Below are 26,659 nucleotides of genomic sequence, written 5' to 3' on the forward strand. Positions count from 1 at the left end.
GTCTCTCTGTATCTTCTCCATGTTTGAACAACATTGCCTTGGTTCACTCCGAGACACCTGGACATTTCCCTTGATGAGAGCCCTGCCTGGCACAGTGTAACAATGCGGACACGATTGAACCACGGTATTGATCGTCTAGGCATGGTTGAGATACAAACACCAGCCGTGTACCTCCTTCTTGGTACAATGACTGGAACTGATCGGCTGTTGGACCCCCTCTGTCTATTAGGTGCTGCTCATGCATGGTTGTTTACGTCTTTGGGTGGTTTTAGTGACATCCCTGAACAGTCAAAGGGACTGTGTCTGTGATACAATATCCACAGTCAACATCTATCTTCAGGAGTTCTGGGAACTGGGGTGATGCAAAACATTTTTTGATGTGTGTGTGTGGACGTGCGTGGAGGGAATGTTGTCTTCTGCTTGAGCTGTTACAGTGTTGTATCTGTTTGTGGTCCACCAGTAATAACAAAATCTACCATGCAAGAGCTCATGGCTGCATCAAGATCAGAACAGATTTTGCCCCAGAGTTTTTTTGCCATACAGAGGCAACCAGCCACCTGCCATTGGTTGCTTGATGCCAGCCACCATCCGACCAGGTGAGCTCATTGCGGCATATTTTTGGCACCTTGCTGCTCTCGCATTTAAATTGTTTTTTTGTGTAGTTTGATTATCCGCATGAAATAACTTTTATAAATGGAGTGAACACAATGCAGTTATACAACATGTGTAGGTTACTATGAATGTATGTATCAGTTGTAATTTTGTTATTTAATTTCTAGTATTGAATAGGAGATGCCAGTGATAGGACTGGAGCAGGTATTGCATCTGGGTCTGTTGCTGGGATATGAGCCATCAGGCAAGGGGCTAGAAGCAGGAGAGTGGTAGTGATAGATTAAGAATATTGTCTAGGACTGACGGGCAACAAGATATCACTGTAGGAGGGTTGGGGAGGACAGTAGCTAGGATATTTCAGCACAGGATGGGAGATAGTCAAAAATGAAATGAGAAATATCTTCCCAATCCCTCCCACAGTGATATTCCACTCCCCCCCCCTCCCCCCTCCAACCTATGAAATATGCTTGTCCATTCCTAGTCCACCCCAGTTCCCATTCCTTGCTACATGGCTCATATCCATGCAATAGACCCAATGCAAGACCTGTCCCATACATCCTTCTGTTACCACCTACTACAATCCTATCACTGGCCTCTCTCACCCCATCCAAGGCCACCTGCGTAAGAAGCTGTGAGATCTACAAAGTTGCAACCATTGTGCTCCATTCTACCTGGGATGACTACTAACAGGCCAACAAGCAGGTGGGAACTCTTCCTACAATATATCCATCGTTCCTGAATCCCCTCTCACCTCAGCCTTTCATTCTTCCTTTTGCCTACCCCATTCCCAGCTCCCACTACAGTACACACATCTTCTATCTTGCCAGTACACCTAGAAGTTCTCTCTCTCTTCTCTACCCCCCCTCCCCCCTCTCTTTCCTCTTTCCTGTTTACACCCCCTCCTGATGCTGCTTCTAGCAGCCCACTGTCCTGCCCCACCATTTCCTTCGGTAGTCTCACAGGCAGCACCAGCACCATCCCCCACCCCTAACCTGATCCTCCACCCTCTCTTCTCCACATGCTACACACTGCCTCATCCAAGCAGATTGGTGCTTCGTGAGATGTAAATGCAGTTGCATTTGGACTCCAGTGCTCTGAGACAGTGGTCATGTGTGTGTGTGAGCTAAGCTGGGGTGAATGTGTATTGTTTTTTAATGCAGAATAAGGACTTTGTCTGAAAGCTTTAATATTTTAGCAGTCTTTTTATTGTGCCTGTCTTTGTCTCAACGCTGCCTCTATGTGATGAGTAGCAATATATTCTTCCCATATTAATGTTATTCATTGTTCGTATAAAATGTAACTCAGTGCTGCCTCTATATGATGAATAGCAATATAGCCTTCCCATGTTATTGTTATTCATTGTTGATATAAAATGTAACCAAGTCTGACACATTATCCTGAAGCATTTGGAAGTTACATCTTAGGCCTTAGATGTTATTTTCTTCCGGTTTATCAAGCAGTTTCCTGTCTCTTAACCCACTCCCGAACCTTGTAATATAGCACCAAGTCACAAATTAACCCATTATTTTTGTGGTTGCAATTGTGGTGTTTTCTGAAAATAGAGGTAAACAGTTTCTGGAGGAGCTGATGTTCCAAATACCATTTATAATGAGGACAAATTATTTGATCACTACTTTCAAAAACCATACTATGCTAATTGCCACAAGGAAAATCACTTTTATTGAGATAGCTCATTGTTAATGATTTCCAGAATGAGACAGCAGCTAGGGCAGTAATTTTGTTGCTTTATGTGGCTATTGTGATTGATGTAGATTGAGTTTATTTAAATTGCATACAATTTGCTATAAAAGAGACTTACTTAATTTGCAATTTAATTCTAGCTATTCTGTGTTTTTTGTGACGCATTCCCCACACTTTTAGCGGAAAGCCTTCGTGACATCATTCAGTCAGCTGTTCAGCAGTTTAGTGACAGGTTGGAACTTGGAAGAAAACCTGTTGTTTCTTATTTAGCTCTCAGGTTACAGTCAAGATCCAAGGGATGTGATAGTTAAAAAAGAGTTTTGTAAATGTCATGTTTATGTAGCCAACCCTGTGAGTACGAGATAAAATCAAAGGAATGTCTTAGTACTTAGAACATTTTTTGTTTGAATATTTTAAGAAGAAGAAGAAGAGGAAGACTACATAACACTTTTTTTTAATTTGTTGTATTCTGGTAAGAAGATTCATTTACACCTGTGAATTCAGCAAGTTATTGTAGAAGAATTATATAAAATATTGCATTCTAGTGAAAAAGTGTGTATGTCTTTGGGGGCAGGGGGGGGGGGGGGGGAGGGGTGACATAACATTTAGCACCCCACTCCCTCCCCACGCTCATCACTAGGTATGTTGCTGTTGCCCCCCTTTTAGTGCAGCAAAGAAAAGAGTGCTTGGATATGCAACTAATTGCATGAGTAAAAAATGATCACTGTATAAATAAATCTTAGCTCAAAGATATATTTTATGAAGTAATTAAGACTATCTTTCCTCTATTTCCAGAAAGTGGTGTTCTTTGAAAGATGGTGGTGTGTTTTAACAGATGAACTCGATCTCTGCATTCAGGGATTTGTGGAGAACAAGTACGTATGTTTGAAATTTCACTTGTTTCTGACATGTTGTTTACAATGACTGTCTTTTGTCACATTCAAAATGTAGATTATATTGCTATGTAAATGATTTCATATTTCTCCTTTTTGTGATTAATTGGTGTATAACTTGTCGTCATGTCCTTTGAAGCCAAAAACTTATTTTAGGACATGCAGTTGACTGTTCATTGTGAAGGAAATTTGCAGATTTGTTTTACAAAACTGAACAGTTTAGTTACATAAAAGGTTTCAATAAAGTCACAAAATATACCAGCAGGATCATTTTGGTTGTTTTTAGCTCTGCTAGGTTTTCATTTGTAAGAGTATATGTTGGTTGCCACATGTGAAACTGAAAACCAGTTATCAAATTTTGAGAGAGAAATGAATAAATCACCCACATCATTTTTTATTTATTGTTTTATTGGAAAGAGAATAAAGCCTTGGTTATCCCTATTTTTATGTATGACGTTCCTAATTCTTATTGAAATTTGTCCAGAAATGTTCCTTGAGTGAAGGACTGATATGAATATAGCTCAAGGTTAGTTCTATCTAGCTTTCACAAGATTTTTACTAACCTGCTAGAAACACTGTCATAGAAAAATATTGCTGCTTTAGCAACTTGATGATATTTTTAATTCCCTTTGGTCTTGTGTATTGGATATTAATGACTTTTGGTGGTGTAAACAAGCTAATTATCAGTTGTAAACTTTCACGGCTGAAATGCCACAATTATTAAAATATTCCTGGCTATTGTACTGTGGTATTTCCTGATTTCTTTGATGACTTATGTCATATAAGTTCTTGTACTCCATTCGGAACTAATTAAAGAATGGAAATTCCAGGTAGGAATATCAACAATTTAGGAACAAATACATTGCTAATCACTGTAAAGGAGACACGTTAAGTTGCAGACAGGCACAATAATATGCAACTTAATGTGTCTTTTTTAAGGTAAGTAGCTATTTGTTTTTTTCTGCATTGTTGGTATCCAGCATTAATTATTTGTTGATCATAGAATGCAAAGGTTACGATACGTACACTGTAACCAAAAGAATAAGTGACTGTTTTCTTGAAAGTGAATGTTCTTTGCAAACAAATCGCTTCTGTTACTTTTGGTTCTTCTTGGAACACTCAAACAGCTTATTGTTGTTCAGTTTCCAGCTCTTGTACCAAAGTCATAATAAAGTTCTAAAATGATAACACTGCCACCATCTGACTGCGTGTTTTTTATTACTTCCCAAATTTAGGCTTTTGAGCCTTTACCAAAGGCAACTGGGAAAAATGTTAGTGTATGTTAGGCATGACGAGTTGTCTGGTGTAACTTTACAGATCTGAATGTATCATTTTGTTAGTGATATGTTTGCCAGACATGCCTGACATGTACTGATTTCCCAGTTGCAATAATAAAAAAGAACATGTAGGCAAATGGAGATAGTGTTACTGTTGGTGTTACATATCATTTAGAATTGAAAATGGCAATGTACACCTCTTAGGCTCTGCGAGAGATGAAAATACGCATGTGAAGAAAGAGACAGGTTTTAAATTGAGGAAGCGTGGTTGAGAGCAGTAGACTGCCGCTAGACTTTCTGTTTATGCAGAGCTGCCTGCCTAGTGGAAGTGGATAGTCAGCACATTTCTCCACCTGCTGTAGTGGGCATATGTTGTTCTGTGCAGCCACGAGTGGGAAGTGTCATGAAAAATATTCATGGAGAAGACATAATACTTGAATTAAAATGTAAAAATGTGATATATTCTTCAGTTGTTTTTGTTCTTCTTGTTGTTGATCTTGGTATGGAACAAGTACTTGAGGTGGATGCAAATGTTTGAATTGAGTTCTGCAAGGCTGGACGATGTAATATGACCAAGCTGTATTGTTAATTGATGAGAGAATATAAGTTTTAAGCGGAAAGAGGTGTTTGAGGTGCTAGATCAGGATTGAGCTCCTTTCAGTATTTTTTTTTTTAATCGTCAGAGTAGAGGACCCCATCAAGGCACAAAAAAGAAGGGAGTCTGGAACTGAATAGCAGGACCACCTGTGGATCGTGTAATAAATAATATAGGTGACTTTATAGTCAATGAAGTTGTGTTGGGCGAGCATGCATGGAATTCAAGGAGTAAAGAAACTTTGATAGCCCCTGTGTGCAGACGTGATACAAACACATCCAGTCTGTGGACAAGCTGACCCAAACCAAGTGAAAACAGTGCATATTTTGACCATATAGGCCAAGACAAAGGAAATATGGTAGAAGAAGAGTGGAAGGTCAAAAAAGAACTGCAATTTAAAAAAGATTTTACATTTATATTCGAGGAGAAGTACAGTTGCCAAGGGCAACTGACACCAATAATAAAATGTCTAGCTGTACACATGTAGTAGAATGAAATGAGAAGAATTGTTAAAGTAATAGAGAGAAACAAATTGCCAAGAATTTGGGAAGAAAAAGAAGAGTGCTAATAAAGATTAAACAGAATAGCACAGTTGATTATAGTAACAAAACTTCAGCACTAAGGACTGTATCTGTGTGACAGAAGAAAAAGATCTCCAATCCGCACACAGTTGGTCTTACAATAAGGAAGATGTCTGGGTGAGTTCTGTGAAGAAGAGTAGTGACAGGATAGCAGTCTATGAGCATTGCGCCTGCCTCGCGACTCAGCAAGCAGCCTATGGCACCACGCAGTTTGTGGTCGCCAGCCACACTACAACAGCAGCCTGCGATAGCTGATTGATGTGATGCATCTGCAGCACACCAGCAGGCAGTTCATCACCAGCGCACAGTTCTCATCTTAGGGTGAGCTGTGCTTAATACAGTTCATTTGGTGTAACAGAGTGAATAGCATCAGTGATTCTGTGATTAATGTTGATGGTACATTCACTGTGCACACGTTGCTTCACATAACCCCAAAAGTAAAAGTCCGGATCATGGTGGCCATGAGTTAAAACCACCCCTTCCCATTCATCGTGGAGGAAATTCTGTATCCAAAAACTTGCAAACATTGTTGATGTAGTGTGTAGGAGCACCATCATGTTCAAAGATAACACCTTCTGGAAATTGTGGCATTGCCACTGCATTCAACTGCAACATGTCAAGGTAGTTGTTGACGTCATAGCTTGCGCCATGTAGAAAAATTGGTCTAAAACTTATGCACCTGGGCACACCATGTGTTGATTTTAGGGGTGGATGCTCATGTTCAGTGATGGCACAAGGATTTTCAGAAGCCCATATTCTGATGTTACAGTGATGAATATGACAGACATGGAATGTGGCCCCATTGCTATACACAATCTTCTTCATAAATCATTCATCATAATCGATCTCTTCAAGCATATCTGTAACAAACATGAATCGTTTAGGTCTGTCATTCAGTTTGATATTGTGCAACAACTACAATTTGTAACCCTAAAAAGAAGACCTTTTTTCAGACCTTATGAACTTAACTTTTTTTTTAGGCCTAATTATCAAGGTTACACACACCCGATTTTTTTTTTTGGGTCTCATTAGGTAGCTATCCTGTACAGCTTCTACAGACTCGGTGCATAGTGAATGCCTACCAGAACAGGGTTTGTCAGCAAACTGCCAGCGTCCTTTAACTGGGTCTTCCACCGATTAATGTGTTTTTATAAGCAAGCCACGAAGTACACTAAACTTTTCTCTGTATCATCAACATCTTGACTGACATGGCCTGATCTGCTGATGGTGCATGGTTTGTTGGGTTGCGTCATGACTTACACACACACACACACACACACACACACACACACACACACACACACACCATTGAATATCATATTACTTAAACATCATACTACTGAAACTCTTAGCCATACTGTCCAATGTAGTGCAAGTTTCAGCCTTTCGTTTCTGTTAGCCACAACAAGCGTTCATAACTGCGCCATGACTTTACAGACCCATTGTACTTGCATGACTAGAAAAATAGCCCATGAGGGACAAGGAATGAATAGAGAAATTTTTCTTGCAAAGTTGTAATAATATAACAGAGAAAGGTTTTACGGCTTAAGGTGATAACCTTAATAGTGAAATGCTTCAAAAACAAGAATGTACAACTAAGCCAGAAAATAATAATGAGAAATTAGAAGAGGAGCTAAAGAAAGAGATTTGGGAAACTTGTGAGGTTCTGAAATCAGACATTGAGATAAGGCTAGGTAATAAATTAGACAAAAAACTGTCAGCATTAAAAGAGGAGATACACACTGAAATTTTATGGCAGTGTGACTTGGTGAAGTGTGAAATACACAATCATATTAAAGAGTTACACATTAATGTAGATCAGTTACATGATTTTACTGAGAAGGCATGCAGATATGTAAAGGATCAAATCTCTGAGGCATAAGGCCATATCAAATTATTAGAACAGAGACGTGAAAATGGTGAACCACTTTGTTCACAAGACACACTTACCAGTTTGGAGGAAAAAGTACAAGAATTAGTACAACAAAAATTTCGAGAAAAGGCAAAGAACTTGGGTAGTATCAAACTTTCTGGGGGATGAGGCTACTCATCAAAACATGGAATTCAAATGATTATGCAATGAATTAGCAAAGACCAAAAAAGAAAGGAAAACAATATGTGGGAAAATCCTGTGCCACTAATACATTACTGGAAGAATTTCAGTTAGGAAATATTTTATCCAGTTTGGTTAGAGAACGCCACATCTGTTTTCATAAATTACACTTTAGGAGAAATACTGCAATCAGCCACAAGGTGTTTTTTTTGTGTCCTAAAATATTTCAAAGTTTTTTATGATTGCATAAATTTACACATATATATATGCTCTATACATTGTATTTACTTCATGAAAAGCCCTCCTGTACATAATATAAGACAGAGGTTTGATTTTCTTTTACATTCCATGTTGATCAATGAACTAAATGCAAGAAGGCAGATACATTTGTTTACATCAACATTGATCAACGTGGATTGTAAAAGATCAATCAAACCTTCATCTTGTAATATGTAAAGTACAATTTGTAGAGCATATATAAGTATATAACTTTGAAATCACAAAACTTTGCTATCTTTTAGGATGCATATCCAAATCCTTTCATAAACTATGCAATCACAGAAACTTAAGGACACAAATGTAAAACTTCCAAAAAAGTCAATGCTGCTCCCACAGTGTAACTTATGAAAACAGCTGTAGTGTTCTCTCACCAAGGTTGATAAAATAATGTTGTTATTACACTGTCAGGTAAAGAGAACTGTGCATGATTTCTGAAAAGTGCAAGCTTCAGCTAATGAAAGTAATACTTGCTGTAGCATTTAACAAAAAGTGTCTAGTTGAAAGAGCGATTCCCAAGTATATCAAAATGAACGTCAAGAACATCAGTAAAACTGTACATCTAGCAAACGTAAAATGTGAACTGTGTTGGTTATGTAGTGAAATGAGAGCTCAGTACAAACAGAAAGTGCTTCTTCATTTAGAACGGAATAACTTGCTGTTTCCTATGTATTTCATATGCATTGTAGACGAAACTGGTGTTTTCATTAGAACAAAACATCATATCATACCATACCACAAAGACAAAAGAGAAAATTAAAAACCGTAATTTTAAGCAAGAAGTCATACAATAACCCTATCATCTGATGAAGATTGTTTCTTTGATAGAGTTATCAACTTCGCAACTATTAGTTTCACTCATTCTGCACAAAACCTGCTAAACAAGAGCCCAAAACATAACATTACATCTAAAACAAATAAAAATTAACATTAAAGAAGTAATTGTTAAAACCAGAATTGTGTGTAACATAACTAAATTAAATAATTGCAGTAAAAATGTAGTAGGTAATAAAATAAACAAGCTAAACCAGAAACACACAGTCAAAAACAAGACACAATGCAAATTTTCACAAGACTCAACTGATCTCAGAAAAATAAATAAAAAAACTCCAGGAGAACGAAGCACTTGTAGTGATAATGTGTGAAGACGATTACATTAATAAACACTAGATTTTTTCAGAAAAATAACATAAAAGAAATTAATACCGATCCAAACTTAAAATTACAGGCTAAGCATAAAAAATTCCTCAGAGATTGCAACTTCCTCCTAATCTAAACTGAAAAATCTGAATGCACACTAACGTACCCTCCAGCCTCAGAACTTCGATCACAATCATAGATTCACAAAGAATGTTGTCCTGTATGTCTGATTGTGAACTTGTAAAGAGTCCTTACTACAAAATAAGTAAGAAAACTTAAAGAGATCCTCACCAAGGCCTTTACATTTGAAGATAATTTTTATGAAAACGATAGCTATGAGATTTCAGGAAACATCAAAGTCATCCCCATACCACACATAGCCACATTCACATTCTTTGATATAGTTAACTTGTTTACAAATATACCGGTAAAAGAAATGATCTCAGTAATTAAAAATAACATGCTTAAATATAAAAAGATCAGTATACCTGAAATTTATGAGATAGTTAAACTTATAATCTTAATGCTTTCACGTAACTAGTTCAGCTTTAATAACAATTTATATGAACAGGAAGATGACATTGCAATAGGCAGGTGTCTAGCCAACATTTGCATAAATCATTTAGAAACATCCTTTTTAATGCCAATATGACAGTAAAGAAAAAAGCCATGTAATAAACACTTGATGGAACTGTAGAAGAAATTAATCAGTTTTCAAAAGAGGTTAACAAATCCCACCAAAACATAAAATTTACTGTTGAGCGTGGAACTGATAATGTCATAAATTTCTTGGATAAAAAAATTAGTAAATACAACGGTAAATATAAGTTTAAAATGTAAAGAAAACCCACTACAGCGGATACCACAACAGCAGGTAATCATGTCACCCCGAGCAACACATAGTTATGTATTATAGGATGATGTTCAACAGATGGAAAAAATCCCTTGACACTGAAGATAAACTACAAGAGCTAAAAACAATCAAACCAATCACCGACAATGATGGTTACATTTCTGGTACCATCACTAAACATCACACCAGAATTAAAGCAAATACAGTGACAAATATAGCTGTAGGTCCAAATCAAACAGTAATTTAGCTCAAATATCTCCTCAAAACTCTGTGAAATATGTCTGCTTACCATTCATTGGTAAAGCATCATATCAGATTGCAAACTTATTCCATGCAATAAAATATCAAAATTAGTTTTTCTGCAAACAATAAAATGAAAGACAAAATTGTTCACAACTTAAATTCAAAAACTGTAGTATACCACAGGTCTGGCATTTATAAACCAAATTGTTCTGTGTGCCCCAACTTTACCATTAGCCAAACTAGTAAGAGTTTTAATGTACAACATCATGAACACATGGATGCTCTAAGGCTCAACAACCTAAATAAGTCAACTTTTGCTACTCACATTATCCAACATGGAAACACAGAGATAAGCATCAAAGACAACTTAATGACATTTCCTTTAGCCAAAAAAGGAGTACAGATCATTTTATTAGAGGAATTAGAAATGGCTGGCCGGTGTGGCCTAGCGGTTCTAGGCGCTTCAATCTGGAACCGTGCGATCGCTACGGTTTGAATCCTGCCCTTGGGCATGAATGTGTGTGATGTCCTTAGGTTAGTTAGGTTTAAGTAGTTCTAAGTTCTAGGGGATTGATGGCCTCAGATGTTAAGTCCCATAGTGCTTAGAGGCATTTGAACCATTTTCAATTAGAAATATACAGCTGTGTTGGCAAGAAACCTGACTGTGTACTGAATGATCAGCTAGAATTAAAAGGAAAAAAATCTGGTATACCTCCAAAATTTCATACTGCTTCTATAATTTGAAATGATAGCAATATTAATTAATTGACAGAAAGAAAATTCTTTGTTGGTCATTACCAGTATCTGTTAAACCTAAATAATTAAATGTATAACTGTATGTAATTATCTGTACTATTAAGAAGTATCTTTGCAGTAGCTCCAGAAGTGTGCCATATCTGTTCACGTATCACAGTTTTTGGCACATCGTATCAGCTGTCAATGTAAACAAATGTATTTACCATCTTGTATTTAGATCAGTTCATTGATCAATGTGGATTGTAAAAGAAAATCAAACCACTGTCTTATAATATGTAAACGAGGGCTTTTCATGAAGTAAGTACTATGTATGGAGCATATATAAGCGTAAAACTATGTAATCGTAAAAACTTTGATATATTTTAGGAAACAAATGTAAAACCTTTTCTAAAGAATGCAATCACAAAAACCTTGTCATATTTCAGGACACAAATGCAAAACTTGCAAAGAAGTCAGTGTTACCATCTGATGATAGGCTTAGTCTGTGACTAGTAATGGTAGAATAAAATCATTTAAAAATATTTGAGGCTGGTTGCAGTATTTCTTAGAGTGTAATTAGGAAGTAACTTGAATATGTATAAACATTTTCAGTAATTGAAACTGGTGGTAATGTATACTCATGTTCAGAAAAAAACAGAACACCTTGAACAACTAGAGATACGACATTCTTATTCACAGGACATGTATATTAGTATGTTCTGCAGACATGATTAGCATTTGTATCATGTTGGCCCAGAGGTTGGAGGTCAACATCAATATCACGGCACACCACCACCACCTACCGGTAAAATGTGCATGTGGCTTTTGTTGTTGCTGTGCACTGACAGTAATGGATCAGTGTGACTTGAGCACAAGTGCAGGATGCAGCACAGACGTATGCAGGAACCTTACCATCCAATCAGTGAGTTTCAAAGAGGGTGCATTATTGGCATGAGAGAATGTGATGCATCCATCCAGGAAATTGATGCTCGTGTGGAACCAAGTGTTTCGGGAGTGCCATGGGTGTGTGCAGCAGTTGAGATTGCAGGACAGAACTGCTTCCTCCTCGGCTCTGGCCCAACAGTGGAACAGTGTGACACATTGTACACTATCAGGGCAGACAGTCAGTCACTGTATATTACGGTATGGGTTACATGCGTGTTGTCCATTTCTCGACCTACCTTTGACAAATGTGCAGAAACATGTTAGACCTCAGTGGTGTATGGAACAACATCACTGGGGACAGGACTGGCATCAGACAGTGTTCTAGGATGAATCCAGGTTCTGTTTGTTTGAAAATGATGACTGCATTTTGTTTCACTGCAATCGGGGAGCAGCATCATTGTGACTGCATTCACACAAGACGTACAGTGCGTACTCAAGACGAACATCAAACAGTGGAAAAGTATGATGTGGGGTGCTATTGGGTACAACTACAAATCACAGTTGCTGCTAGCCCATGGCACTGTGATCTGTGTGACCTATGTTAATGACTTGCTGCGACTCATAACTTTGCCCTTTCTGAACAACATCCCAGATTTCATTTTTCAGCAATATAAGGCACAAACACATATTGCTGCACAAACTTGTACCTTCTTGGTGTCGCAGGATGTCAGGCTTTTGCTGTGGCCCACCAGATCTCCAGACTTTGTCACCAATCGAAAATATGCGGGATATGGTGAAATGACGGGTGCACTGCTGTGACCCAGTGCTAACCACTACATATGAATTTTGGAACCAGATGACTGCAGCATGGGTGGCTATACCACAGAATGTTATTTGCATTGTATACAGGGTGTCCCATTTATCTTGACCACCCTAAATAACAGTTTCTCCAGGTGCAAATTACAAAATGTTTCAAGCAAATGTTCTTTAGCCGTTAGAGGGGCATCAATCAGCATGATTACCTTCATTGTAGCTTTGTTTTTTACAAAGATATGAACAGTGGTATGAATTTTTTAAATGGCACCTTGTATTTTTTATTCGGTAATTCATTTCCGCTCCTAAAGATGTATTTAAAAATGTATCGCAGTGTACCATTCACTGAAAGACATCATTATTAATTACATAACACTACATTGTTGTTGGCGCTCCCAGCACTTAGTGCAGGTTCTTGGGGTAATGGAACACAGCCATGTGCTGACATTGAGAGAGAACAAATGTAAACATAAGTAGAATGCATACCCGTCATTCTGTCAACCATCATCAGTTGAAGAGTTGTGTGAGTAGAATGTACACCAATGAAGAAAAGCTAGAAATGCTACTCATCTATGGGTAATCGAAGTTAGCAGAACAGTAATTGCAATACTGTTTTCTTATGTACGGGTACATTTAGTACAGTAGTTCAGTCTTTTTAATACTGTTGTGTAGAGTAGGCATACAGTAAAGGCTGTCCTTCCTACAAACTCCATCAACATAACATTTCTTTTCTGCGGAACTGTACAGAGACTGATATCCTGACAAGAACCCACCTTCCTGATGGATTTTTTCTCATCTTGTTGCGACGCTTCAGGAAATGGGAAGTTTCAACTCACGACAATGAAATCGTAATAGCACTTGCACAGACGAAGCTGCCAAAGTTACTGATCTCGCTTCTGTTGCTATGAATCCAGATGTGAGCACACGACAGCTTGAACATGAGATTGGCATTCCTAAAACCAGTGTACATCATATTCTTACATGTCACCAGTTCCATCCGTACCATGTACACTACATCATGAATTGATTTATACACATATGACAGTGTTATGATCTCATGTGGTGCTGGAGGATTATCAGCTGTTTCTTTAATTCTGTCCATTCCCAGTTCTGTTTAAATCACTTTATTCTGCATCTTTTATGGGAAGACATTTCCATAAAGGTTTTTAATTACTAATATAAAACTATTGTAATTTCAATCTCATTTTGAAGATGTTTAGGACAATCAGTGTAAAATTGTTTTCTCGCTAGCTAAAATGTTTCCCATGCCATATTAGTACTACTTGCAGACTATAACTTGGCATCTATCGGCCGTGTTGTGCAAATGTGACTTTGATGTTAGTGCCAGTGGCATTTCATATGTAAAAACACATGCAAGAGGAAAGAGACATTAATCATTGGTTGATTCATTAGTTTGAAGGCAACAAAACAAGTTGTCTTGTGCTATAGTAGAAACAGTGCCAACACAGTCACAAGTTTCTTCTGAATGGAATTTGAATGGGAGTGGGAAATTACAATCACTTGCTCCTTCTACAGTATCTAGAGCTTAAGTTAGTGTTTCAAAACAAACTCATTGAAACATTTTTTAGTTATTGACGAGATAGTAAAATCTGAGATTATATGGTATATGAATAGTCATGTCTCATTCTTCAGTGAGAAGTTCTGGAAACACGACAGACATATTCCAAATTATGTTTTCTGACAACAGGGTTGGTTGTCACATATAATTACTTGTGGAGTTGGTCCTCATTTCCAGAATTTCCTACCTAACAAAGTCAGGGAAGTTTGATACTTTTGTGAGTTAAATGAGGAGAATTTAAGCGAAGTTGTGCAAAAGGCACACACAAATTTGGTGGTTTGTTTCAGGGATGAACAATATCAGTTTATATCTACAAGATATTTAACATCTGTGTTTTTGAATTTCGCCACATTTTCTGATTTACAGTCAGGTTTCCTGGAGGATATGAATGGTCTGAATTTGTCACTTAAGAATATAATTCAAATTTATATGGATGGGCCAGATGTGAACTTGAATATGTTGCATGATTTGCAAGTATTTCTGTTCAGTGAAGAAGATAATCAAACACAAATGTTCATTGTGGCACTTGCTCACCTCATGTAGTGAATGAAGCTTTGAAAACTCCTCGTAATAAAGGTGGTTGGAATGTTCTTGAATTTCTTAGGGTTATTCCATACTTAATGAAGTATTTTCCTTCAAGGAGGACAATCTTCTCAAATATTATAAGGTTTTTGAAGTTTCCTATCAAATTTTGTTCTGTAAGATGGGTTGGAAATGTTGAAGTTATGAAGAGAGCACATAAAGAACATATTCCACATTTGATGAAGTATGTTGCTAATGCACATAAAAGACCACCTGAAAGGGGAAGGTATAGCATTGCTTCTTAGTTCATAAAGAAAACTATTATGGAAATGGTGACATCGACAAAAGTCTTTTACTCAGTTTTTGCATGCACATTCTTTGTGTAAAGAAGACATAAAAAATTACAAGGAATGTGAATGAGAAAAGAAGGAATGATTACTGTACAGATGAAAGCAAATTGAAATCAAAGAATTAGAAACAAAAGGAGCAGTTATGTTGAGCGAAGCATCAGAGATTTTGGCACATATAGAAAATTTAATAAAGTGTTATATTTATTTTATTATGACATATTTTTAGAGTTTGTTCCTTTAATTAGTAAATAATAATGTAGGTATCTACATTTGTAAAGACAGAATTTGTAATTTTTATTTGATATTTTCTGTTGTCTTTAAATCAAAATACAATATTTAATATTTTAAAAATGTTTTATTTCATATCTGTTAATTTTTGTGGTCCTCAGTCTTCTGATTGGTTTGATGAGGCCTGTCACCAATTCCTCTCCAATTTATACTTCTAAAAAATAATTAATTATAGATATTCTAAGAATTGTCAATATCTACTTCTATAAAAAAAAGTATGCTCTAGTGCCAAATTTAGTGAAAAAGTAACCTTGGGAAAAATTTGACTTGAAAAACCAGGAGAAGTCCTTAATTTTGAAAATGACTGATTATTAGTTTGGGTTTCACAGATGGTGTTTACTGATTTTGCTGTCGCTTCAAATTCTCTGATTTTTTTATCCTGTGTTACTCTGTCTACAGGGTCAGATGTTTTGTAAGTCGGCAAATAAAAGTGTATAGTTTTCTGCATAAAATGCTGTGAGAAATTATTGATTTTACACTATGCGATCAAAAGTATCTGGACACCCCCAAAAACATGTTTTTCATGTTAGGTGCATTGTGCTACCACCTACTGCCAGGTACTCCATATCAGATACCTCAGTAGTCATTAGTCCTTGTGAGAGAGCAGAATGGGGCGCTTCGTGGAACTCGTGGACTTCAAACATGGTCAGGTGATTTGGGTGTTACTTGTGTCATACATCTGTACATGAGGTTTCCACACTCCTAAGCACACCTAGGTCCACTTTTTCCAATGCGATAGTGAAGTGGAAACGTGAAGGGACACGTACAGCACAAAATTGTACTGGCTGACCTCGTCTGTTGACTGACAGAGACCGCCGACAGTTGAAGAGGGCCGTAATGTGTAATAAGTAGACATCTATCCAGACCATCACACAGGAATTCCAAACTGCCTCAGGATCCACTGCAAGTACTATAACAGCGGGAAGTGAGAAAAGTTCGATTTCGTGGTCTAGCGGCTGCTCGTAAGCCACACATCATGCCAGTAACTGCCAAACAACATCTTGCTTGGTGTAAAGGAGCGTAAACCTTGGATGATTGAACAGTGAAAAAATGTTCTGTGGAGTGACGAATCATGGTACACAATGTGGCGACCAGATGGCAGTGTGTGGGTATGGCGAATGCCTGGTGAATGTCATCTGTCAGCATGTGTAGTGCCAACAGTAAAATTCGGAGGCAGTGGTGTTATGATGTGGTCGCATTTTTCATGGAGAGAGCTAGGACTCCTTGTTGTTTTGTGAGGCACTATCACAGCACAGGCCTACATTGATGTTTTTAAGCACCTTCTTGCTTCCCACTGTTGAAGAGCTATTCGGGGATAGTGATTGTAGCTTTCAACACGATCGAGCACCTGTTCATAATGCATGGCCTATGGTGGAGTGGTTACATGACAATAACATCCCTGTAATGGACTGGCCTGCACAGAGTCCTGACCTGAATCCTATAAAACACCTTTGGAACACCAACTTTGTGCCATGCCTCACTGACCGACAGCGATACGTCTCCTCAGTAGTGCAGCATGCTGTGAAGGATGGGCTGCCATTCCCCAAGAAATCTCCCAGCACCTGATTGAATGTATACCTGCAAGAGTGGAAGCTGTTATCAAGGCTAAGGATGGGCCAACACTGTATTGAATTCCAGCATTACCGATGGAAGGGCACTATAAACTTGCACGTCATTTTCAGCCATGCATCTGGATACTTTTGATCACATAGTGTACATCTGGAGTAGGATTCTGATTTACTCTTCCCTTTCTGAAGTCACCCTGATATTCTGGGAATTGTTTAGACAAATGTTCCCTTATTTGTCTTCAAAGGTTTATTTACAGTTTTGTAATAGAATAGATGAAATTAACACTTCTCTGTAGTTATCAACACCTTATTTATTTACCTTTTTTTAAATGAAGGGTTTGGATTACAGCTATTTGCCTTTTTTCAGCATGTTTTTCAGTTTCCCAGATCTTTTCAGAGAACAAGTGTTAAAAAATTTGGAAAGGTCTTATGGGACCAAACTGATGAGGTCATCAGTCCCTAAGCTTACACACTATGTAATCTAACTTAAATTAACTTACGCTAAGGATGACACACACACCCGTGCCCAAGGGAGGACTCAAACCACCAACGGGGGCAGCCGCTCGGACCATGACAAGATGCCTCAGACCATGTGGCTACCCTGTGCATCTAAAAAGTGTTAAAATTTGATAATATTTGATTTTGATAATTTCAGTGTTTCTGATGTTATTGAGTATTCAGAACATTCTTTGTTTTAATATGTTAAAGAATTTCTTGAATGTACTTCTGTTGGTGCAGAATCTTGGACTTTTTTTGTGTTGTAGAAAATTCTAATTTAGGTATAACAACTGAACACTTCAAAAGTTAATCAATTAAATTTACTAAGATCACAGAAATGGCCTGAATTTATGCACAAAATGGCGTGGTCTCCTTTTCCCTACATTTTGTTTTGTGCATCAATAATGAATCGAAATGCTGTTGGTGTCATGACATTCTGGGTGATGAGGTCAAAATACAGTTTAGTTTTTCTCTGATTGTGACTTCAAAAGAAGTGTGTTATTCTGTTCCTCAAATGCACTAAGTTGCAGTATGTGGCAACTTTTGAGTGATACATAACAAATGTGTTGGATAGAAACTAGACATCACTATCTGCTCAGAAGTACCTGAACACTTGAGCATCTGTGAGGCAGCCATTTGTGGACAATAACATTCTTGAAACTGGCCTTCCCAGAGTGCTAAAATGAACCCAGTGGAACACTTTTGGGGAGACTTTAAACATTGACTTTGCTCCAGACCCAGCATCCAACATCACTGCCTTCTCTGGTTTCACGCTGGAGGAAGAATGGCCTGGCATTTCTTCACTGACATTCAGACACACCAATGAAAGTGCTCACAACAGATTTCAAGCTGTGATAAAGGCAAGGCTACACCCCATAATAATGCTAACTAATAGGTTTTTGTATACTTTCGATCAGGTAGTGTATGATAAGTATGTATTATATGGGTGAATTTCTGGGCACTTTTGTGAACTTCTGCTGGATTTACAAATAGAATGAGGAGGGATGGTTTTGTTGACTCTGGGAAAAATACTTGGGCGAACATGACACTGCATAACAGCACATCCCATCTTAATTGTTGTGGTGGACACAGATACAGGGAGTTACATTTCATTGCTGACACCAATGTAATCTCTGGTCGTTGAGGGTACCATTACATTTGTTATATGTTTGTTATCCTGTCACCTATTTGACAGTCAATTGCTTTTGCGATGAAGATAATGATGATTATTGTCTAAAGCTCGGATGTTAATAGAGAATTACAGTGATAAGTGCACAGAGAACAGTTTGCACGAGAAATCTCTTGGCTATCATATATACTGTTTGGCACTTTTATAGGCCCCACATATGATTTGAGATCCTGCAAATATGTTTTTTGAACTAATAAAAGTGGAGTACCTTTTGACTGGTAAAATTACTATTCATTAATGCAAGATCACTGCTCTTGTGACATTTAACAAGCAGAAAATACAATTAAGTTTGTTTAGATAAAATACTGCTGCTAAACTAGATCAGTGATTTGCAAAATATGAGAAATGTTAAAAATAACTTTCATGTAATGGTACATTAAATGTTGGTTTTGTAATGGATATCCAGAGAAGTGTCTATACACAATTAGTTTTGTAATTGTTACAATAACCATGCAATCATTTTATTGTTTATATTCTTTACCTTTATAGGAGTGGTATGGTTCAGACTGAACCCATAATAAAACGAATGGATTCCCATACTGTGGCCAGTCGAAATTATTTATGCAAACTGAAAAATTTCAGTGATGAAGACTGTGGTATGTCCTGCCATTTTTTTTATTACACTGTTTAGGAAAAATTAGTTTATTTTCTAAATACTTAATACAATTTGAATCTGTTAAGAATTGTTCTAAAGGACACATTTTCTACTATTTAGAATGTGAATGGCTCATAAATGCAGATGATACAATATAATCTTAATCTCTTATGTATAAAAGACAACATCCTGTCTAACTGACTCATCATCGCCCAACCCAAACCGCTAAGGACAGAAATCTGAAGTTTGGAAAAAGAGTGGATCTTATACTGCAGGCATTGTTTAAGAAGGGATTTTTCGAAATTCCAGCTCTAAAGGGGTGAAGTAGGTGCTGGACAGTTTTCTTTTTAAAATGTCACTATAGGGCAGTTTTGAAGCTAGGCCTACAAAAATTGGTATTTGGTGACACGGTCAGAAATAAAGAAATGTGTCTCAGCATTTTTGGAAGTTTAACCCTATGGGGGTGAAATAGTGGGTGAAAGCTTTTTTTGAAGGTGTGTCTTTATTAAAGAACTATTGAAGTGTTTTTAATGAACATTGGTATTTTGACTTCTCGGGTACAAATAATAAAAAAAAAAAATTGTTTCAGTGTTATTGGAAATTGAACCCATAGGGGGTGAAATAGGGCATGAGATTTTTTATGAAAATATTTTATTATGAAAGAATTTTTAGCTGAATCTTTGAAAATTTAAATTTGGCTTCTCAGTTGGGGGAAAAAAATGTGTTTCACTGTTTTTGGAAATTCAACCTCTATGAGATGAAACAGGGGATGAAACTTTTCTGGAAATATTTCACTGCGCAAACATTTTTTGAAGCTAAATCTATGAATATTTGTATTTAGTTTCTCTGTTAGAAATAAAACATCTACAAATCACTGTTTTTGAAAATTCAGCCCCTAAGGGGGTGAAATAAGGGGGGGGGGGGGAGTTTATGAAAATATTTCATTGCGAAAGCATTTTTAAAGCTAACTCTTTGAAATTTCATGTTTGGTTTTTTGGTTGGAGATGAAAATTACATGTTTCACATTTTTGGATATTCAGCCCATAAGGGGGTGAAATAAGGTCAGAGACTGATTCACTGATTTATCATCACCCAGCAAAACTGCTAAGGACAGAAACTTGAGTTTGGAGAGGGTGTGGGTCTTACACTGTAGGCATCGTTTAAGAAAGGATTGTCTGAAATTCCACTCCTAAGGGAGTGAAATTTGGGATGAAAGGCTTCTTGAAAGTATGTTGCTGTGAAGGGAATTTTGAAGCTAGAACAACGAAAACTGGTATTTGGTTTCTTTCAGAAAATAAAAATATGTGTTTCAGCATTTTTGGAAATTCAACAACTAGGGGGGGTATAATAGCGGGTGAAAGTTTTTTTGAAAATAAAGAACTACTAAAGGATTTTAAGACTTTATCTGTGACAATTGGTATTTGATATTTGACTTCTCAGCTAGTAATAATAATAATAATAATAATAATAATAATAATACTGGAGAATGATGAATACAAATTATACTGGAACAGAACCATTAATGAATACAAATTATACTGGAACAGAACCATTATAACAGATAAAACAACACCACATAACAAACCTGACATCATACTCACCAATAAAATGAAGAAATTAACACAACTAATCGAAATATCCATACCCAATACAACAAATATACAGAAGAAAACAGTAGAAAAAATTGAAAAATGCATCCAACTGGCTGAGGAAGTCAAGGACATGTGGCATCAGGATAAAGTTGACATTATACCAATTATACTATAAACTACAGGAGTCATACCACACAATATCCACCAGTACATCAACGCAATATAGCTACATCCAAACGTATATATACAACTACAGAAATCTGTAATTATATCTAAAAACAAAGATGATGTGACTTACCAAACTAAAGCGCTGGCAGGTCAATAGACACACAAACAAACACAAACATACACACAAAATTCAAGCTTTTGCAACCAACGGTTGCTTCGTCAGGAAAGAGGGAAGGAGAGGGAAAGACGAATCCCGCTCACGGGATTGGAATGACTCCTTACCCTCTCTCTTAAAACCCACATCCTTTCGTCTTTCCCTCTCCTTCCCTCTTTCCTGACGAAGCAACCGTTGGTTGCGAAAGCTTGAATTTTGTGTGTATGTTTGTGTTTGTTTGTGTGTCTATCGACCTGCCAGCGCTTTCGTTTGGTAAGTCACATCATCTTTGTTTTTAGATATATTTTTCCCACGTGGAATGTTTCCCTCTATTATATTCGAAATCTGTAATTATTGATACATGTTCAATTACCCGAAAGTTCCTAAATGCAATGTAACATATACCGTACAGTTAAAAGGAAGTCACGCTTGATCAAGGTCCGCGTCACTTTCCATTTTTAACCAGACATAACGTCTGAGAAAGGAAAGGAGGTAATAATAATAATAATAATAATAATAATAATAATACATGTTTCAGTGTTTCTGGAAATTCAACTTCCAAGAGAGCACAATAGTAGATGAAAATTTTTAAGAAAATATTTCTATAATAGAGGGAAACATTCCACGTGGGAAAAATATATCTAAAAACAAAGATGCTGTAACTTACCAAACGAAAGTGTTGGTATGTTGATAGAGACAATAACAAACATAAACACACACACAAATTTCAAGCTTTCGCAACCCATGGTTGCTTCATCAGGAAAGACGGAAGGAGAGGGAAAGACGAAAGGATATGGGTTTTAAGGGAGAGGGTAAGGAGTCATTCCGATCCCGGGAGCGGAAAGACTTACCTTAGGGGGAAAAAGGGACAGGTATACACTCGAGCGTGTGCGCGCGCGCACACACACACACACACACACACACACACACACACACACACACACACACACACACACAGACATGGATGATATAGTGAGTACAGTAGCACAAGTAATTTGTAAAGGAAAGATGAAAGTAATATGCATGTCTATTTGCAAATGTCAGATTTTGACGCAGGTATAACACCCAAAAAGCAAACTGGAAGATGCTCCAGAACATAATAGATAATATAGTACTGAAATAACAACAGCAACAAAGTTCTAAGACAGTCCATTCCAAGAGGCTGTAGGTGCAATTAGCTCAAGGGCTTATCACGAGAAATGGGACACAGGCCAACCCCTTCTTTGTGCCTGCAGCTAGTACTGGCCAACTGTTCATCAATTCAGTACTGACTTCCAAAATCGCAAGTTGTATTAGAAAGGCAATGGAAGAGCTATACATGGGAAGAACAACTGAATCTTTAAGACTGCAACACAACTTGCTGTACAGGAGGACTGCCAGCCAAATAGCCAGGCTCTCCTGGCAAATAGCACACCCAGAATGAAATCCTCCAAACTATACTTCAAAATAAATAGGAACAAAGAAGATGAAGAAGAAATACTGATACTTGGGACTCCTCCAGTACAGAAGAGCCAAACAGAGCACTTACCAAGAGCAAAGTAAAGACTTAGATGATATTCTGTTATAACAAATTAAATATTTTGGCACTAAAATGTAACAATTAGTGCTAGAAATCATTGTAATTTGCTTTACCTTCAGCCAAAACCTTAACATCTGGAAGCAAACTGGGGTCATTGCTATCTTAAAACAAGGAAAGACAGATAGTGATTCTGGAAGCTCTCCCCCCCCCCCCCCCCCCCAACCCCCACCCCACCCCCATCACCCACCCCTCTCAGTAAAATCTATGAGAGAATTTTCCAGGCACAAAAGTACTATGTAACCCTTGAAATTGTGATGATATCCAACCAACCAACTGACATGAGTATTCCTGCCCTGATTGCCCAAAGCCTCAAGGACCTCATGTTAGCATTTGTTAATCAAACTGATGGTACCTACTTCTGAACTAAAGTAGTCTAACTGGTAATCTCTTTTTGTAATATTCTTACTTGCCTTTATTTCTGTTTGCTTTAAGCTTTCTGTGCAGAATAGCTGTATTCCAACTTCTACTATTTTTAATTTGTAATAATCTGATAGTTTTGATTCCAATGAAAGGAATTGTCACAGTTTTTTCCATTAGTACATTAATCAGGTTTTTTTATACAAAAATATCTGAAAAACATTAATTGACATTTCTATTTTGACTTCAGTTTCAGGTTTACCACACTTCATTAAAAACAGATTTGCTTGTGGATTCCCTGAAGACTGGAAACTGTTAAGAAGACAATGGACCATGTTTTTAAAAGCAGGTATGTTAAGCCTCTTTGTGAAGCAACCACTAACTTGTACTTGAAAAAAAAAACAAAAAAAAACATGATCTGTTCTTGTACTTATTTGATGAAGAAAAGAGAGGCGCAAAGACAGATAACATGCACAGACTTATTATAGCAAAGAAACAGGCTACTTATGTTTCTATCACATTTTATAAATATGATGTGTAATTAAAAGGCTTGGAGGGTGGAAGGGGGGGTGGGTGGAGGAGAAGAGTTTGTAGTTTTATCTTCATTTTTCTTAGAAAACTAGTTGTCTCTTGTAAATAATATAGTCAAACTGGAATTTTATGATGCATTAGTCTAGGTTTCTTTTTGTTTCTTCACTGTGATATATCATTTGTGTTAATGCCTAGAATTGTCATGGACGACTCTGAAAATGAAGGAAGATGGTGAAATCTGGTAATGGCACATTGCCTTTTCCTCTCAAATAGCAGTAAGGGGGCAGGTGCATGGGGGGATATCAACATAAACTATATCAAAGGACCTCACAATGTTAATTTATTAATTGTAAAATGTAAATCTGTTTAAACAGTTCATGTACAAATTAATAATTAATGAGGACATCTCCAACGCAAAATCTTTCAAACCTCTCTGAAAGTGTTCTGTTGCACACCCAACTTCCTCAGCATCCTAGTGCATCCCTGTACCACTCTCAATCCCAATCACATCCCTGTGGGAGGTGCAAGACATGCCCAGTCTACTCACCCAGCACTTCCTATTCCAGTCCTGTCACAGGCTTATTGTACCTATGACAATAGCCATGTCATATACCAACTCTGCTGCAATTGTTGCTGAACTTTTAATTTTGGTGTAGTTGCCAACCAGCTGTCCACCAGGATGAATGGCCACCGCCAAACTGTGGCCAAGAGCAAAGTAGTGTACCCTGTGGTGCAACATGCAGCTGAATGTAACATGCTTGATTTTAATGGCTGCTTCACAACCCAAGCTATCTGAATCGTCCCCTCCACCACCAGCTTTTCTGAAGAGCACAGATGGTAGTATCCTGACAACACATTCTCTGGACCTGAAATTATCCTGACCTCACCCTATGGTAACGTACTGTTCCCACACCCTCCATCCAACAGTTTCCACCTCTATTCTGTCACCTCATCCCTATTCTTGTCTCCCACCCTCTTTGTTTGACACCCTCTGCCAACACACCCACCCATCTTTCCCCTTCCCTGCTCCTCTCCTTTTTTGATCCCTGTTTTCCCCCAACTCCCTGCCCCAAAGCCTCCCAAAGTGATGCCTGTTACCAGCCTAGTTCCCTGCATGGCCTGCCAGACAAGCTCATCTCTCCTCCTGTGCATACACTGCTATCTCTTTCCCTTTCCTTCCCCCATCCAGACTCCTGCTTCTCTTCTACGTGACAGTTGCATTCTGGTCCAACATGGCAGTCAAGATGTGTGCATGAGGTGTGCTTGCTTGTGTGAAAAATGTGTGTGTGTTTCCTTTTCTGATGAAGACTGTGGTCGAAAGCTAATGTGTAAATGTCATGTAGTTATGCCTGTTTGTAACTTAACGTGTCATCTTTACAGTAAATAGCAATCTGACTTTTCGTTATATTGTTGATATTCCAACCTGGAGTTTCGATTGTTTAAAATTAATGCATTAAATTTAACTGTGTACTTGCACTAAGCTTTCAGCCACACCCTTTGTCATTTTCTGAAGAAGACTGTGTCTGAAAGCTTATGTGTAAGTGTCTTTTAATTGTACCTGTCTGCAATGCAGTGTTTCATCTTTACATTAAGTAGCAATCTATCTTTTCCTACATTGTTGATATTCTTACCGGGACTTTCTTTGTTTGATACATTAAATTTACTTATGATTATTTTAATTAATTAATACATTTAAAGAATAATTGCTTTAAATGATACGTTTCTGACAGTTTGTGATTTCAATTGTCCTTCAGTAGCAACATTCTATTGTCGTCATAGCCCCACTTTATCCTTCCTGTTCGTTTCTCTTCAGTGGGCTCTGGCAGCTGTTTCAAATCCCGTATTGTTTGTCCTTACAATATCTACTGCCCATCATTTTTGTAATGGTCTCTGCAGTTATGAATGCTGTTTCACCTCATGTTTGCACTGATTTTCATAAAAAATTATTATTTTAATGGAAAATGGAAACCCGGCATGAATCTGCTACCAGTGAAGTTATTGATCTAAACACAAAAGCTACAACATTTCATCACACTTTTTCAATTTATGAAGAAAACGGCTTGATCACCAACAATCTTACTGCTTATGTGGGTCCTGTAGCAATAGCTATGGGTCAAGCAATTTCAATTTCAGAACAGGTTACTGAAATTATGAATGATAATTTCATAGTAAATAATGAAGATATGATATTTTACACTGAACATAACAAACTAGCTCTCTATGTAGAGGTAAATGGTCTCTCTCTCTCTCTCTCTCTCTCTCTCTCTCTCTCTCTCTCTCTCTCAGCTACTATTCCCACTGTTAAATTTTTTTCCCTCTCTTCAAATTGTTATGCCCATTGTTGTAATGTTCTCTTAATCAGTTGCTAATAACAGCTCACTGTATCCTGAAACCCTTCCTACATTTTGGAGCTGTTGAATGTCATTTTTAATAACAGGAACTTCCATTTTGGATGAGCATCAGCAGAATCAATGACTTTCTTCATGTCATCCAAGGACGTGAAAGTATGAGAGGAATATTCCTATGGAATGCTCAAAAATCTGTCTCACTGTACTCACAAATATTTAGTGTGTTTTACCTGAAAGGGGCATCCATGTGCTTCTGCTTACAAAATTTGAGCAAAATCAGTGAACCCTATCCCACACCCTCTTGTTTGCAAGATTGAATACAAGACACGAGGATTCCCTCTGGTGATCAGGAACTGTTCGCAGTCACTTCTCCTCACCTTGTATGCTAAATATTATTGCCGAAAAATTATTTCACAATCAAAATTCGTATGTTCACATATGGCACTCGTCCACTGCACTTTAGGTAAGTTAGCAAAGATACAGAACATGCCTTTTAAAAATGATCTGCATCAGAATTAACACAAGTATCTTTCCGAGACCAATGATCATTTTTGGAATGCATTATTTTTATAGTCTCCACATTGCCGTAATACACTCCTGGAAATTGAAATAAGAACACCGTGAATTCATTGTCCCAGGAAGGGGAAACTTTATTGACACATTCCAGGGGTCAGATACATCACA

The 26,659-nt window shown here is 37.4% G+C and overlaps 1 protein-coding gene across 5 annotated transcripts in view; it reads left to right on the top strand.

Annotated features, from left to right (window-relative positions):
• The window catches only part of LOC126473876 (uncharacterized), a 320,808-nt gene that overhangs the window by 82,111 nt on the left and 212,038 nt on the right, over positions 1-26,659 (top strand). For all 5 annotated transcript variants that reach the window (XM_050101208.1, XM_050101209.1, XM_050101211.1 and 2 more), the window contains 3 exons: positions 3,109-3,188; positions 19,141-19,247; positions 23,347-23,445. In XM_050101208.1, the coding sequence (XP_049957165.1) occupies positions 3,109-3,188; positions 19,141-19,247; positions 23,347-23,445 (286 nt within the window). The remainder of the gene's footprint in view (positions 1-3,108; positions 3,189-19,140; positions 19,248-23,346; positions 23,446-26,659) is intronic.

The sequence above is a fragment of the Schistocerca serialis genome, chromosome 4, assembly GCF_023864345.2.
Source record: "Schistocerca serialis cubense isolate TAMUIC-IGC-003099 chromosome 4, iqSchSeri2.2, whole genome shotgun sequence".
Taxonomy (NCBI): Eukaryota; Metazoa; Arthropoda; class Insecta; order Orthoptera; family Acrididae; genus Schistocerca; species Schistocerca serialis.